The 15,173-nt window shown below is 35.3% G+C and overlaps 1 protein-coding gene across 2 annotated transcripts in view; it reads left to right on the top strand.

The window, feature by feature from the left end:
• The window catches only part of MYCBP2 (MYC binding protein 2, E3 ubiquitin protein ligase), a 183,012-nt gene that overhangs the window by 159,496 nt on the left and 8,343 nt on the right, over positions 1-15,173 (top strand). For both annotated transcript variants that reach the window (XM_021709917.1, XM_021709915.1), the window contains 10 exons: positions 885-1,168; positions 2,629-2,725; positions 3,954-4,073; positions 5,628-5,729; positions 6,526-6,654; positions 7,027-7,159; positions 8,803-8,906; positions 9,745-9,933; positions 11,033-11,140; positions 12,937-13,146. In XM_021709917.1, the coding sequence (XP_021565592.1) occupies positions 885-1,168; positions 2,629-2,725; positions 3,954-4,073; positions 5,628-5,729; positions 6,526-6,654; positions 7,027-7,159; positions 8,803-8,906; positions 9,745-9,933; positions 11,033-11,140; positions 12,937-13,146 (1,476 nt within the window). The remainder of the gene's footprint in view (positions 1-884; positions 1,169-2,628; positions 2,726-3,953; positions 4,074-5,627; positions 5,730-6,525; positions 6,655-7,026; positions 7,160-8,802; positions 8,907-9,744; positions 9,934-11,032; positions 11,141-12,936; positions 13,147-15,173) is intronic.

The following is a 15,173-nucleotide window of genomic DNA, read 5'->3' as shown; positions in this document are numbered from 1 at the left end:
TATTACCATGGAATATATAATGTTATTTAGTCCTGACCAAAAGTAAAAGGCATATGTTTTATTGTTTTTCTTACTGACCTGGTTGACAATTGCCACTCCAGACATTTAAAGCAGTGTTTATATCATATCTCTTTCTTTCTAAAAAGTAAAAATGATATTTAAGCCGGGTTCGGTGGCTCAGCCTGTAATCCCGCGCCTTTGGGAGGCTGAGGTGAGTGAATTGCCTGAGCCCGCAGGTTCGAGACCCGCCTGGGCAGCGAGACCTCATCTCTACAATAAATCAAAAAATCAACTGGGCGTGATAGCGCATTCCTGTAATTCCGGCTACTCGGAAGGCTGAGGTGGAAGGATCGCCGGAGCCCAGCAGGTCGAGGCTGCGGTGGCCGGGAGCAGCCACTGCACTCCAGTCTGGGCGACAGACTGAGACTCCAACTCAAAAAAAAAAAAAAAAAAAAAAAGATATTTAAATTATATTTCTTTCTTCCTCTAAGATTTTGAAGTTACAGAATGGTAGTGAGATGCATTAAAAAATGAAGGCTGGGCATGGTGGCTCACACTTGTAATCTCAGTACTTTGGGAGGCCATGGTAGGTGGATCACTTGAGGCCAGGAGTTCAAGGCCAGCCTGGGCGACATAGTGAGACCCCTTTTAAAAAAAATAAAAATAAAAAATTATATGGGCACGGTGATGTGCGCCTCTAATCTTAGCTGCTCAGGAGGCTGAGGCAGGAGGATTGCTTAAGCCCAGAAGTCGAAGGCTGCAGTGAGTTGTGATCATGCCACTATACTCCAGCCTAGGCATGGGAGTGATACTCTGTCTCAAAAAAGAAAACTTAAAAGCATCAATCTTTAAATGAGATTTTTTCATTTTATTTTTCTTACCAGGTGACCTCTTTACTAAGACGAGTGTTACCTGAAGTGACCCCTAGTCGTCTAGCCAGCATCATAGGAGTGAAATCCCTCCCCCCAGCTGATATCAGTGATATCATTCACTCAACAGAGAAGGGAGATTGGAATAAGCTGGGTATCTTGGACATGTTTCTAGGATGCATTGCCAAAGCACTCACTGTACAGCTAAAAGCCAAAGGAACCACCATCACAGGAACAGCTGGTACCACTGTGGGCAAAGGAGTTACAACAGTTACTCTTCCGATGATTTTCAATTCCAGGTTGGTCATTGCCTCTGTTTTAGTAACAAAACAGAATTGAGTGAGCAAGCTACTGTTCAAAGAATTAAAACATGATTTCAAATTCCATTTTGTTGGCTTACTCACCAAATAAAATCCATTAATAACTGACTCATGTATGAAAGGAATGTCATTTATAATAAAAGTATCATTTGCAGTTGGTGGGAAACGGAAAGCAGGCTGAATATCTGATGTTAGAATGTTTGGTTATTCATGTTGAAGAAAATTGTAGACCTCTATTGCACGTCTTACACAAAAGTAAACTTGGTTTTATGAAATATGTCTTTTGCCATAAAAAGAAAGAAACACAGGGGAATAAAATAAACAAGAACAATTAAAGCTTTATATAGATATTTTTTAAAACTTTACTAGGCCAAGTTATAGAAGAATATTTTTGTAATCCTCAATTTGGGAAGACCTCTTAAAACACAGACCCCAATTTCATATAGGAAAATATCTATAGATTTGGCTATATAAAAATGAAAATTGCTTTATAGATGATACTATTTAAATGTTTTAAAATATAAGCAACTCACTTGGAGAAAATATTGGAACTTATTTAATAGAAAATGAATTATTAGTCATAGTAGTAAAAGAATGGCTACAAACCAATGAGAAAAAGCCTAACAACGGATTGAAAAATAAATGACAAGAACTACAGTTCACAGAAAAAAGTTAAAAATGTCAACAAACAAATGAAATTGCTAATCAGAGAAATGTAGCTTCAAGCAATTGTGAAATATCTTTGATCCTTTGCAATAGTATGAGTAAAAGGCATTTTCATCTAATATAAATTGCTGCAGAACTTTTGGATGTCAGTTTGATAATATCTAACTATATCTTAAATATGCATATCCCTTGACCTATCGAGTCTACTTGTAAAACTTTCAGACATTTGGACAAAGATATATATGTAAGGATGTTCTATAATTGTGTTTAACAGTAGAAAAGTAGAAACATCTGGAGCAGTGCTACTTGAGAGCCAATCCATGACAATAAAAATATTATACCAGAATATTAATCAGCGTTATCACTTCCTTCACATAGATAGTCTTGCTAGGAAAAAAATGTCCGCTGAACTGTATAGTAGTGTGCTTACTGATGTAGTTTATTTATATTCTAGCCCAAGTTCCTTGTTATCTCCATGTCCACTGGAAACAAATAGTGTGTGGTCTATGGACTATACTTCTAGATGACACACACTAAAGTTAGTACAAACAGAAATATTTGAAAGGGAACATAAATCAGTTTAGCTACTTTCTTAGGATTGAAGAGAGAGATTTTGAATAACGCTTTGATTAAATTTCTTATAAATGTTATAATTGATTCAGTCACTTAAAAATCTAGAATGCTATATGGCTGAAATGACACTTTCATCTTCGTCATTCATAACAACTGCCACTGATAGTTTTTGGTTTGTAATTACTGGTTTTTCTTTGTAGTTATCTCCGACGAGGCGAGAGTCATTGGTGGATGAAGGGTTCAACTCCTACCCAGATCTCAGAGATCATCATTAAACTTATCAAGGATATGGCAGCAGTAAGTTCCCATTCTCTTGATGCTGTAGCAGTGAGGTGCAGCAGAAATCTGATTGACAAAACAAGCAGTTTTTTCTGCCAAATTGATAGAATTACATTAGTATAATTTTCCTTTACTTAAAGACTGTTGTTAGTGTGTTAACTAGTATGTCATTTGTCTTTATATTGAATGACAAATTCATCATTTATGTTAACTATATTCATTTCAAATTTCTTAATTAATTTACTTGAGAATTATTACATAAGTCTTCCAAGACTTTAAAACTTAATAAAATAAAATTTGCTCTTTCAGACCATAAGCAAGAACCTGAGTCCAAAAGACTAAAAGAAAAAAAAAGGACTCCCAGAAATGGAAATTTCTGATTCTCTTCAAGTCCTAGTGGTTTTTAAAGCCTTTATTCTTCTTTATGAATGCCCCAAACCACTATCTTAAGATGCTAACTTTGGGAGAAGATCTGGGAGTGTAGAGGACAGAGAATTACTTCACAGAATGCCTGTCTCTTATTACTTGCTCCATAATGTCAGTTTCCACACATTTTATTGTATTTCTAGGAGGCCAGGCTGAGAAGGACAAGATACTGTGGAATATAGGTCCCTGAGAGACACAGTGAATTGAAGGCATTTTGGAAAAGAAGGAATTGCCCCTTAAAGACTGGCAACATATAGATTTGAGAAGTAGGAGACAATTCTGGGGAAAAGATGAAGTTTTTCACTTTTCCTAACAGCATGAACATTTTCTCAATCTTTGTGACAAATAGGCTTTCTCAAGGAATACATTGGATAAGAATATTTGGAAGTAATGTTTAGGAACACCTACATTCTGTAATAGTTAAGTGTTTGTTCATTACAAATCAAGATAGTAAATAAAAGTTTTTGTAGTTTGAACTCATTTATGTTTTGTTCCAGTAATAATTGTGTAAGGCAGTTAGCTGTAAATATATTTTATGTTGCGTAACAGAATTTTTCAAGCATGAATAACCTTAGTATTTCTGTTATACTTTTATTCAGATACAAGAAGAAATGCTCTTGAACTCTGTAGGAAAAGAGTATTGATAACTTGAAATTTTATTTACTTTGGAAAAAATCGTCAAAATCAAGATTAAAAGTTAAATTTTTAGTTTAAAAATCTAAGTCTTTCCTTTTGGTGAGAGATGTCATTTAAGAGAAAAGAATGCATTATAATAACTCATTTCTGACTACTTGTTAAAATATTTTGCCCTACTCAATAGGGTCATCTGTCAGAAGCTTGGTCCCGAGTGACAAAAAATGCTATTGCAGAAACCATCATTGCCTTGACCAAGATGGAAGAAGAATTTAGGTCTCCAGTGAGATGTATTGCAACAACTAGAGTAGGTTATTTATTTTTTATTTTTAATTTGGTGTGTATCATTGTGTTCTATTTTAGTAGTAGATTTGAACAAATTTCAATCACTAAATCAACTTAATCCTTTTTCAGTCATATACTGTATGTATTGCAAAAATATAAAGGACTTTTATAAATTATAAAATGTGGTGATAGTTACTTTTCACTATATCACTTGTTTTTGTTATTTAGGAAGCTGAGTTATACTGGTTAGAAAAGGCTTTAATTACATTGTGTTTAAGTATTGTCTTTCTGATTATCTATTCATTGAAGCACACCACAGTAAATTTAGTGTCAGCCTTATGTTGTGATAGACTGGGGGTCCCTTGAAGACAAGGCTCCTCCCGATACTCCTTTTTATGGCCTGGCTGTTCCTGATGTGGAACCCTGTCGCTTCCTTACTGAGTTTATGGGTCTTTTAAAGAGCAAGAAGTGCTTGCACAGGACTTTGTGGGGTGGAATCTCTAGGGAAGTGAGTTGCATTCTTCAGATGAAAGATTTGTAGTAAATGTTAACCTACCAGCTTTCATATCCCATACACTTTCAGAGGGGATTTAAGATTTCCTTGAAGCAGGGCAGTCATTAGGGTTGCATGACAACATTAGGAACATGTGAACACTGGTAAAAAAAAATTACTTAGATTCATCCTCAGAAATCTGAAAAAGAAGATAACGTGTATTTCCCTAGGGAAGAAAAAGCCAGTTTATGCTATCTAGCTAGTGAGTGTGACACCTGAAGCAGGTATTTTGACAGTAACCATTTCACATCATGCATGCATTCCTTTCTTTCATTTTGGGTTCTTCCTTTCTCCTTGCTTGCATTATTTTTATTCTATTTCTCATCCCTATTTTGCCATCTCTTGCTTTCTTTATCCAGTGACACTCACATGTACTTTTTAGAGTTGAACCTGTTAAGTAGTTTTCTATTTTTCATTAATGAAGAATATATCATTTTATGTAAAACTGAAACTTAGCTTTTAAGCCTCAGAAATTTTGAAACTATTTTTTAGGCATTTTTCTGAAGTTTTTTAGACTTTTGTTTCTGACAAAGTGCAACAAGTATATTGCTAAGCCCTTTGGGCAACAGAGACTTCTGAGGAACTGTTGTTATCTAGAAGGATTTAATATGTACCCACTCCGGGACTATAAGGTTAAACAGTCACTGTACTGCCACCTTTGAAATGTAGTGCCTCAGGCAGATGATACTAAATGGAAAAATATGCAGAAGGCATTACTATAGTAAATATTGTTGTTTACATAGTAGACCAATAAGGGATAATTTCATATGTCAAGGAAAAAAAACAGGATGGTTCATCAGAGAAACAGTCATTTGTTCATATTTATTTGAGTGCCTATTGTATGCATGGCACATATAGCAGTGATCATGTATGCCTGGTACCATATCAGGAAAACTTTAGTGCCACTGAGTATATTTTCAAAATCAGCCAGCGTTTATCAAGCTGTTGTAATGTGTCAGACAGTCCGTGTTTTATAAGCCTTTCCTAAAAATTAATCTGTGTAACACCCTTTCCTTTCAACAGCTCTGGCTTGCTCTAGCATCACTCTGTGTTCTTGATCAGGACCATGTAGATCGTCTCTCCTCAGGCAGATGGATGGGAAAGGATGGACAACAAAAACAAATGGTAAGATCAGAATTAGTTTATGAGAATTTATATTGGTTTTCTTTATGTAAGCCTTATCTTAGCTTTAAAAAAAAAAAAGTAAGTCAAAATACACAATCAGTGGAACTCCTGAAAAATTGTTTCCTATTGGCCAAGTTCATCTTACAAGTCTATTTCAATTCTATTTCACTTTCTCTTCATAGTTGTATATTGGAAACTTTGGAGGCTTTTATTTAATTATATAAAAGAGCTTTCTCCTTCTTTGAATTATGTTTACATCATATCAAAATTTATTTTTAGCCAGAATATGATTCTGTGTCTAGATTTTGTACTAAAATGTAATTAGTCTAATGGTAGGAAGGAAATAAAGAACACAGGCAGCATGGCAGCCACATGTGACCTTAAAGTAGGTTTGGTGGATATCTTTAGGGACACTGGAAGGGAAGACTTTTGATAGGCCCTTCCAACATCCTCGTGTTCATGTTAACATTTCAAAAATAAATTATTCATTCCTTTGACATGCAGAATGTTTGGAAATATGATGAAAACAATATTTCCTCATTAAGTCACTAAGCAAAATATATGTTCATTTTTGTTAATCATTGAAACTGCATAGCAAGTTAATTCTTGAACTTGGGATTTTGAGAGATTTTTATAGTTAAGTTCACTTGAGATAATTCTGTTTTTTCAGATTCTAAATTATTAATCGATTTCAGAATAATATCCTGTTTTATTGTAAATAAAATACATTCAATTTGTCTGAATATCCTAGACTTTCTTATTAGTCTTAGTAACATGTGGGAATGTCTTATTTTAGCCTATGTGTGATAACCATGATGATGGTGAAACTGCAGCAATCATTTTATGCAACGTCTGTGGAAATTTATGTACTGACTGTGACAGATTCCTTCATCTTCATCGACGAACCAAAACTCATCAAAGACAGGTGATAATTTCTGTCTTTATACCCAGAACAATATCTGGAGCATAAAATATATTCAATGAATTTTGAATAAATGTGAGAAAGAGGCTTTGTGTAGTGAGAAAAAATGGACTTTGGAATCTAAGACTGGTTGAGCTCCCAGCTGTCTTCTTTATTAACCATAAATTTATTAAGTTGTTTAACCTTTCCATAACTTGGTTTCCACAGTTATAAAAATGGGACTGTTTTAACGATTAAAGTGGAGAAATAACAGAAACTTCTTCGGGTGCTTCATAAATGAAAGCTATTATTATTATTATTGAATACACAATTAAATTTGATACTTCTTTCAGAGTGGTAAATAAATATATGTTTCCCTCTTTTATGAAACAATAGGTCTTCAAAGAAGAAGAGGAAGCTATAAAGGTGGACCTTCATGAAGGTTGTGGTAGAACCAAATTGTTCTGGTTGATGGCATTAGCAGATTCTAAAACAATGAAGGCAATGGTGGAATTCCGAGAACACACGGGTAAAAGAGGATTAAAGTCTGAACCATGCCTATTGATTGTAACTAAACCAGGGGTTGCTTCTCTTAATGTGAATAATTTTGAGTGACATCCTGATGTTCAATTATGACATCATTGGTCGCTGTCTATATTATTATATTTACTAGATGTAGACAGTGTTCTGTGATAGAAAGAGCATTAGACAAAATGTCAGAAAACCTGCTTTACCACTAACTAGCTGTGTGACCTTGTGCAAGTCACTGAACCTCTCTTGGACTCATTGTCTTCATTTATAAAGTGAGACAGTTGTCCAGAGATGCATGTGACAGACAACCTTCAGAGGTACTAGATATATTCCCATAAGTAAGCATCGCAATGAATGGGGGCTCCCTAGATAAAATCAAAATCACTTCTCTTGATATTCCCTTCTGGTTCTGTTAATTGTAGCCTCACAGTGAAAATTGCTGAGCTAGATGATCACCGTCTCTTTTCACTGAAAGGTTGTATGATTGTATGATATTTTCAGAGGTTTTTATAGATCCAGTACTACTCAAGATTTTTTAAATGGTACTGTTTCCATTAGATAGTAATGAAATAGCCCAAATGAATAGATATTACTTTAAACAAAAAGTAACTTATATATGTTTAACATACTTTTATCTCAAACAGTTTCCATTTTACTTTTTTTTAAAGTAAATCTTGTGTGTTCCTAGCTTAAAGTTACATTGAGTCTTACAAATTCTCAATTTTCAGCATATCTGTAGTCTGCCATTTTTCTAACTGATGTAAGCTTTCATTGTTGAAGTTAGGCATAAACCTGAATCAATTTAATTGTAAATATGAATGGCTTTTCATGCTATAAAAGCATGGCCGTTTTTTCCCTCATAGCTGATTTTTTTTCCTCCTATAATTTTTCAGTGCTGTTTATTATGTTCTAGTGTTTAACAACTCCTGTATTTGTGATATAAACTCTTCTTTTTAAAAAATATTTTTCTGTAAACATAGCTGATTTCAGTGTATTGCTAGCTATTAATTGTATTTAGACTTATGTATCTGTGTTTTAAAATGAACTTAGTTTATAATTTTCAAATCTTCCTATTCTTTTTCTTATTACTCTGTCCTTGTTTTATGAATTATGGGTTTTTTTTCTTTATTTCCAACATATCTAAATTCCTTTTCAAATTGCAGGGTTCTTTGGGTAGAAATTCTGTAGGAATTCAAATTTCATACTTTCTGATATAGGTTTTCTATGTCTTGTAATTTTGTTGTTATATAAAGATACTTAAAGATTTCCCTATCTTCTGTGTATTTTCATTTAATTTTTGGTTGTTATATTTTATCTGGCATTGCACATTTGAAGTTGGGAGACGTGATACATTTCCTCAGTTTGGGTAACTCTACTAGAAGTCTGGTCTATTTCTTTTACTGAAAGAGTATAAATAAGTCAGGAATTTATTTGGCTTCAGATAGTTCTTTAACTCACTTTTTGTGACTATTTACTTTATAATTAGAACAAGTTTCAAACCTTTAGCTATAACACTGTCAGGCTGATTTCTCAGTGATGGCAACTGATATGAACCAAGTTTGCTTTTTTAAAAAAAGTTATATTAAAAGGTGTAGAAAACATATCCTTAAGGAGGATTTTTCATTTTCTGCTTGAACCTAGGCAAGCCCACCACAAGTAGCTCAGAAGCATGTCGTTTCTGTGGCTCCAGGAGTGGAACAGAGTTGTCTGCTGTTGGCAGTGTTTGCTCTGATGCAGATTGCCAGGTGAGTATATAGTTAGGCCATCCCAGTGAGCAATAAGCCCGTATTCCCACATGACTTCACTGGATGTGAGAGTTAAAGTTCAGCATCCCTCTAGCTTTCTAAATTAGTGTATTACCTATGTCAAGTGTTAAATGCTTCTCAAAATTGGAGAATGGGAGCAGTAAGGCTCTCCAATTATTATATCTGCCGTTTTTATATTTGCAGTTTTTATATATAGCACTTTTGGCAGCACCAGCCGTTCAGGCTGCCTCAGCTTTTAAAGGACTGAATGTATCTAGACTTTAACATGGGGAAATATAAATATGTTTGTCTCAAACCCAAAAGAGACTCTTTTTGTATGTTTATCAATTACCACAGTCATGTACTTAATGTTTACTTTTGTATTAGAAACAGAATTGTATTTCCTTTACCTCTTGCATACTTTATTCACTTATTTTCCCAAAATAAATTTTCAGTATCTGAGAATTTTTTAGTCCTGAACATATGTACACATATTTAATGTTTTTGTTCAATCCCTTTAGCAAGTAATTGGATATACTCAGATTCTGAAAAGTACCAGTGTTCATTTTTTAAAATCTCTATTTTGGTAAAGGAGGAGTGGTGATTGGAAATTGTACATCAGGAATTTTTTGTTTCGTGTCTATGCATAATAACACATATAAAATTGTAATTCACTTTTTGTCAACATTTCTTTTATATGGGATGAATTTTTTAAAATCACATTAAAAGAAGAACAGACTTTATTAATAATTCTACATTACATTCGAATGAAGAATAGAAATAACTTTACTTCATAAAATTACCAGAAAGTGTAATACTTATAATTCATATTTAACAGGAATATGCTAAGATAGCTTGTAGTAAGACGCATCCTTGTGGCCATCCATGTGGAGGTGTTAAAAATGAAGAGCATTGTTTGCCCTGTCTACACGGCTGTGACAAGAGTGCCACAACACTGAAGCAAGATGCTGATGACATGTGCATGATATGTTTCACTGAAGCACTTTCGGCAGCACCAGCCATTCAGGTTGCCTTTAAAGTATTGAATGTATCTAGACTTTAACATGGAGAAATATAAATATATTTGTCAAATAAAAAAACGATTGAAATCTTTTTTATATCACTAGGCAAAAATTTTTTTTAGTGTATATATCTACCAGGTTAATGAGGAACATATTCTACCTTTTTGTATTCTGCTTCCCTTTTGTATGCTCACCTTTAGTTTGTGATTTGTGTGAGCCTATATAATCAAGAGAATGCAGGGCTGGTGTGGTAGTTCACGCCTATAATCCCAGCACTTCAGGAGGCTGCGATGAGTGGATTGCCTAAGTCTGGGGGTTCAAGACCAGCTTGGGCAACTTGGCAAAACTTGGTCTCTACAGTTAAGAGAAAAAAAATTAGCCATGCATGGTGGCACGCATCTGTACTTCCAGCTACTTGGAAGGCTATGACCAAAAGATCACCTGAGCACCTCAGGTTGAGGCTGCGGTAGCTGTGATCATGCCACAGCACTCCAGTCTGGGTGACAGAGTAAGAGTCTGGCTCAAAAAGAAGAAGAAGAAGAATGTATAAAATGTCCAGAAGGGGGAAAAATAGGAAAATAATTATATTATTCAATAGCTAGTGTCTTCTTAATTTCCACAATCCAAAATAGTATTTTATAGCATTATATAATTGATCTGTGCATAATAATACATACCTTTATACATATTAGCAGTTAGTTACTGTGTACTGAATAATTTTTTAAAACTTTTTTCTGCTGTTTATATATATTTTCAGATCCTGTGATTCCAAGATAATGAACATTCTCCCAAAAAACCTTAAATCTTTATATCAGTAATTTCCTCTTCTCTCCATGAGATACAAAATTGAATAATTTTATATGTCTCCCTAACCTGGTATATTTTATATAAGTGACATTAACATATGAATGGTAAAAATTGGGAGAAGCTGAGGGATAGTTAATAATATCCATAAATAATAGACATACTACAATTTCATCATACTAACTTTCTTAACTTTTCTGTTAATTCACTTTAAGAGGCTCCTTATATTAAATAATCTCCCAGTTACTCATGTCTTCATCATTATAACATTTGCTTATATCCTTCTTTTGTCTTTTTCAGCTGGACTGCAGTCACGTATTCCATTTACAGTGCTGTCGGCGAGTTTTAGAAAACAGATGGCTTGGCCCAAGGATAACATTTGGATTTATATCTTGTCCTATTTGCAAGGTATGGAAAGAATCTGAAATCATCTACTTTCTATTTCTTTTCATCTTTTATTTTAAATCTTTCAAAATAAATGTGTGTCCGCATCTGTTTGTGCCCTCTCCAATTTACTTTGTCACATACCAGTAGGTCTACCCTCCATCCTTGAGATACTTGAGAATATTACATAATCTATTACAGTGCATTTCAAACCATAATTATTAATTAAACACTAGTTAAAGCTAGGGTGCATTGGTTCATACCTGTGATCCCAGCACTTTGGGAGACCGAGGTGGGAGGATTGCTTAGGCCCAGGAATTTCAGACCAGCCTAGGCAGCAGAGCAAGACCAAGTCTCTACGGAAAAAAAAAAAAAAAAAAAAAAACTAGCCAGGCATGGTGGCACACACCTGTAGTCTCAGCCATTCGTGAGGCTGCAATGGGAGGATCACTAGAGTCCAGGAGGTTAAGTTTGCAATGGGCCAGGATTGTGTCACTGCATGCTGTCCTGGGCTACAGAGTGAGACCCTGACTCAAAAAACAAACAAAAAACTAGTTAAATTCATTTAGACATTGTGATACATTAAAGGATATGCATGACTACTTTCAGATCCCCTGAGAGCTGAGGTCACTTGGTATGACAATTGGTAACTACCAAAAAGAAGAAGGATCTTCTGGTGTTTATAGGTACTGATACCTGCCATTAAAGAGTAAGATTGGAACCTTCAGTGCCTTTAGAAAAAACTCTTTTAGAATTCAGTTTTTTTAAAAAGGAGGAAATTTTTGGTATTTTGACACATCTCTACAAAAGTAGTAAGCAAGTTGGAAGTTGTTTTGGCAAGCTAATAATGATTTTAAAAAACCTTTAAGAATATGGCAATGCCTTTCCTATTAATTTTTCATTCCTTTTTGTTCTCTTAAGTTCTCCCTATTTTTAAATTTTCATATTTTCAGGCTAGTGTAAAGGGTATAATATGAAAATACTTGGCATAATCATTGCCTAGTTAGACAAATGGAATAATCTAGAAGATTGTAGCATTTTGCTCTCCCCTCTCATATGATGCCACATTTGGGAATGTGGAAATCGATACATGAAGGCAATATAGAAAACACTATCTGAGCCGGGCACAGTGGCTCATGCCTATAATCCCAGCACTATGGGAGGCAGGGGCGAATGGATTGCCTGAGCTCAGGGGTTGGAGACCAGCCTGGGCAATTTGGCAAGACCTTGTCTCTACAGTGAATCAAAAAAGTAGCCAGGTGTGGTGGTACATGCCTGTGGTTCAAGTTACTTCGAAGGCTGAGGCAGAAGGATCACCTCAGTCCAGCAATTCGAGGCTGTAGTGGACATGAGCATGCCACTGCCCTCCAGCCCGGGTGACAGAGTGAGACTCCTACTAAAAAAAAAAAAGAAAGAAAACACTGTCTGCCACCTGACATTCCACCTGACCCTCAAGGAGCCAAAATACACACACACACACACACACACACACACACACACACACACACACACAAAGTATGTCTTATTTGTGGCAGCAAGGTAGCTTTATTTCCAGAACAGCTAAGATAGCAGGAGTTATATTTCAGACCCAAGAAATACATGGATAATAAAATGTAATTTTTGTGCTCTGTGCCCCATCTGTCGCCATTTTCCCTGCTCTTGGGAAAATAGGGGCTCATAAGGACTTTACATAATGATTTTTGAGTGACATTTTATTTAGAATATGTGTACTGGTGATTGGCATTTAGTAGGTGCATAGTAAATGTTTGTTGAATTGAAAATATATGACTCTGTTAAAGGTTGTTCATTTTAAATTTCAGAACAAAATAAATCACATCGTATTAAAAGACCTGCTTGATCCAATAAAAGAACTCTATGAGGATGTCAGAAGAAAAGCCTTAATGAGATTGGAATATGAAGGTCTGCATAAGAGTGAAGCGATCACTACTCCTGGTGTGAGGTTTTACAATGACCCTGCTGGCTATGCAATGAATAGATACGCATATTATGTCTGTTACAAATGCAGAAAGGTATGCTGTAAATCATACTAAGAAGTTTTAAGAACCAAAGCTTACCTATATGATTAGGAAGTTGAACTGTATAACGATACCTAGTTATTCTTACATCTTAAGCCTGAAGTTAAAAATGAGAAAGCCTGGTTCAGTGTTTCATTTTGAACTTGTTTACTTAATTTGTTTGGGAATTTTTTTTTTTAACTGAACAAACTTTTTTCAAACTATGTACTATTTGTGTATACAAGGTACTTCCCATCAGTAAATAACCTCTTGTTTGCCCAATCCAGCTGGTTTTTGTATACACTTTTCTTACTGGACTCTGCTGACCATTTCTTTCTTAAAATTCTTACTTCCATGGCTTCCAGGACAACACTCTTTTGATGTCCTCCTTTGTTCTGGCTATTTGTCTTCAACTTCTTTATCAAGTTCCTTTTTGTTTACCTATCCTTTACATCCTTGTTTTCCCAAACCTCCATTCTTGTCTCTTCATACCTCCTGCCCTCCTGCCCGTCCATTGCCTATCACCTATACTGTTGTGGCCTTCCAAAATTTTTGAGATGTAAATACAAATACCCAACTGCCTACCAAATGTTGGAATTTCTCACACATACCTCAAAGTGCACGTTTACCAATCCTGACTCTCCCAGTCTCTAATCTTCATGCACAAAGTCCTGTCTGTTATGTTTCCAGATCTCTCTTGAATTCTTTGTTTCTTTTTGTTAAATCTCCAGCAACCCTGATCACTTTCTTTGGTAACTATAGCAGCCTTCTTCCTGAGCCCAGATGTGGAACTCCTAATTCCTCCATTCCATCCCTTAAATTTACAAGGCTACTAGTAGATTAATATTTCTAAATCTTAAATTTGTATCCTTTTTCTACTTACAAAAGTCTGTCTCTCTCTACAGTTCCATCTCCTGGTGTCCTACTATTTGCTCTCTCTGCCGCAACATCCTGAGCAGCCTGCATTTACCAAACTTAGCCATGTGTTCTCACTCACTGGCACCCCTATAACATTGCACAGACCATTTCTCTTTATGGAATTTTCTTCTCTGCCTTCTCCTGTGTATTTTACTTTCACCTGCCACCCCATCCCGTACACACATATCTTCATGCAAGCCAAATCTGTCATATACATCAGCATTCCACTCAGGTTTCACCTCCTCTGTAATATGCCCCCGTCTCACCACCATCATCAAAACCACTGCCACCTGTCTTTGATATCTTGCATGCATTCATCATAGCACACTCTGTTCTGCATTATAATTACTGCTCACTTGTTTCTCTGCCCCATTTATTAAGTTCCATCTCTGTCTCCAATACTTGGCACTTAGTAGATACTAAGTGAAGCTGATAATGAATAAATGAGTGAAAGAATTACTAAATGAAAGAAGCATAGTCCCTCAATGTAACAAAAAGAAAATACAGGTAATTAATGGAAGACTAAAGAGATGATACACATACCCAATAGTGTACATTTGTGAAACTTGTATTACAGTTACAAATAATAAATTGTTATTTCTGTGTGATTAATGTGCTAAACATTATAAATGAATATTGTGCTGTCATAAAGTGGCAGTCAAATGTTTAGGAAGCCAAGCAAAGGATATAGAAGAATGAAACAGCTAGAACAAGCTATAGGCCTAAAGATGAATTGAAATACTTCTAGGACCAGATTTAGCTGGTGAACCACCATTGATAACCTCTACATCAGTGGATTCTGTCTTTTGACCTGTTTTTCTAGTGTAGGTGATAGATTTATGTTGACTCAGCATATTGATTCCCAGTTTGGACATAGTTTGTTTTACTATAGGACATGATGTCCATGCACATTATCCCAGTTTCTTGTCCTCATTTGTTTTTTGCCAAGAGGAAATGGAAGTAGATCATTCATTGTGATAGTTTTATTTATTCAAGTGTCTATTAGATACCGTTGACTTCCTGTGTATAGTGTAGCTGTATATGTTTGAACAGGCTGAACATGATGACTCACGCCTGTAATCCCAGGGCTTTGGGAGGCTGAGGTGGATCACTTGAGGCCAGGT

This window comes from Carlito syrichta, unplaced genomic scaffold (genome assembly GCF_000164805.1).
Source record: "Carlito syrichta isolate Samal-C Ts95f unplaced genomic scaffold, Tarsius_syrichta-2.0.1 Scaffold287711, whole genome shotgun sequence".
In the NCBI taxonomy this organism is placed as follows: domain Eukaryota; kingdom Metazoa; phylum Chordata; class Mammalia; order Primates; family Tarsiidae; genus Carlito; species Carlito syrichta.
This window is presented reverse-complemented; position numbering and strand designations above follow the sequence as displayed.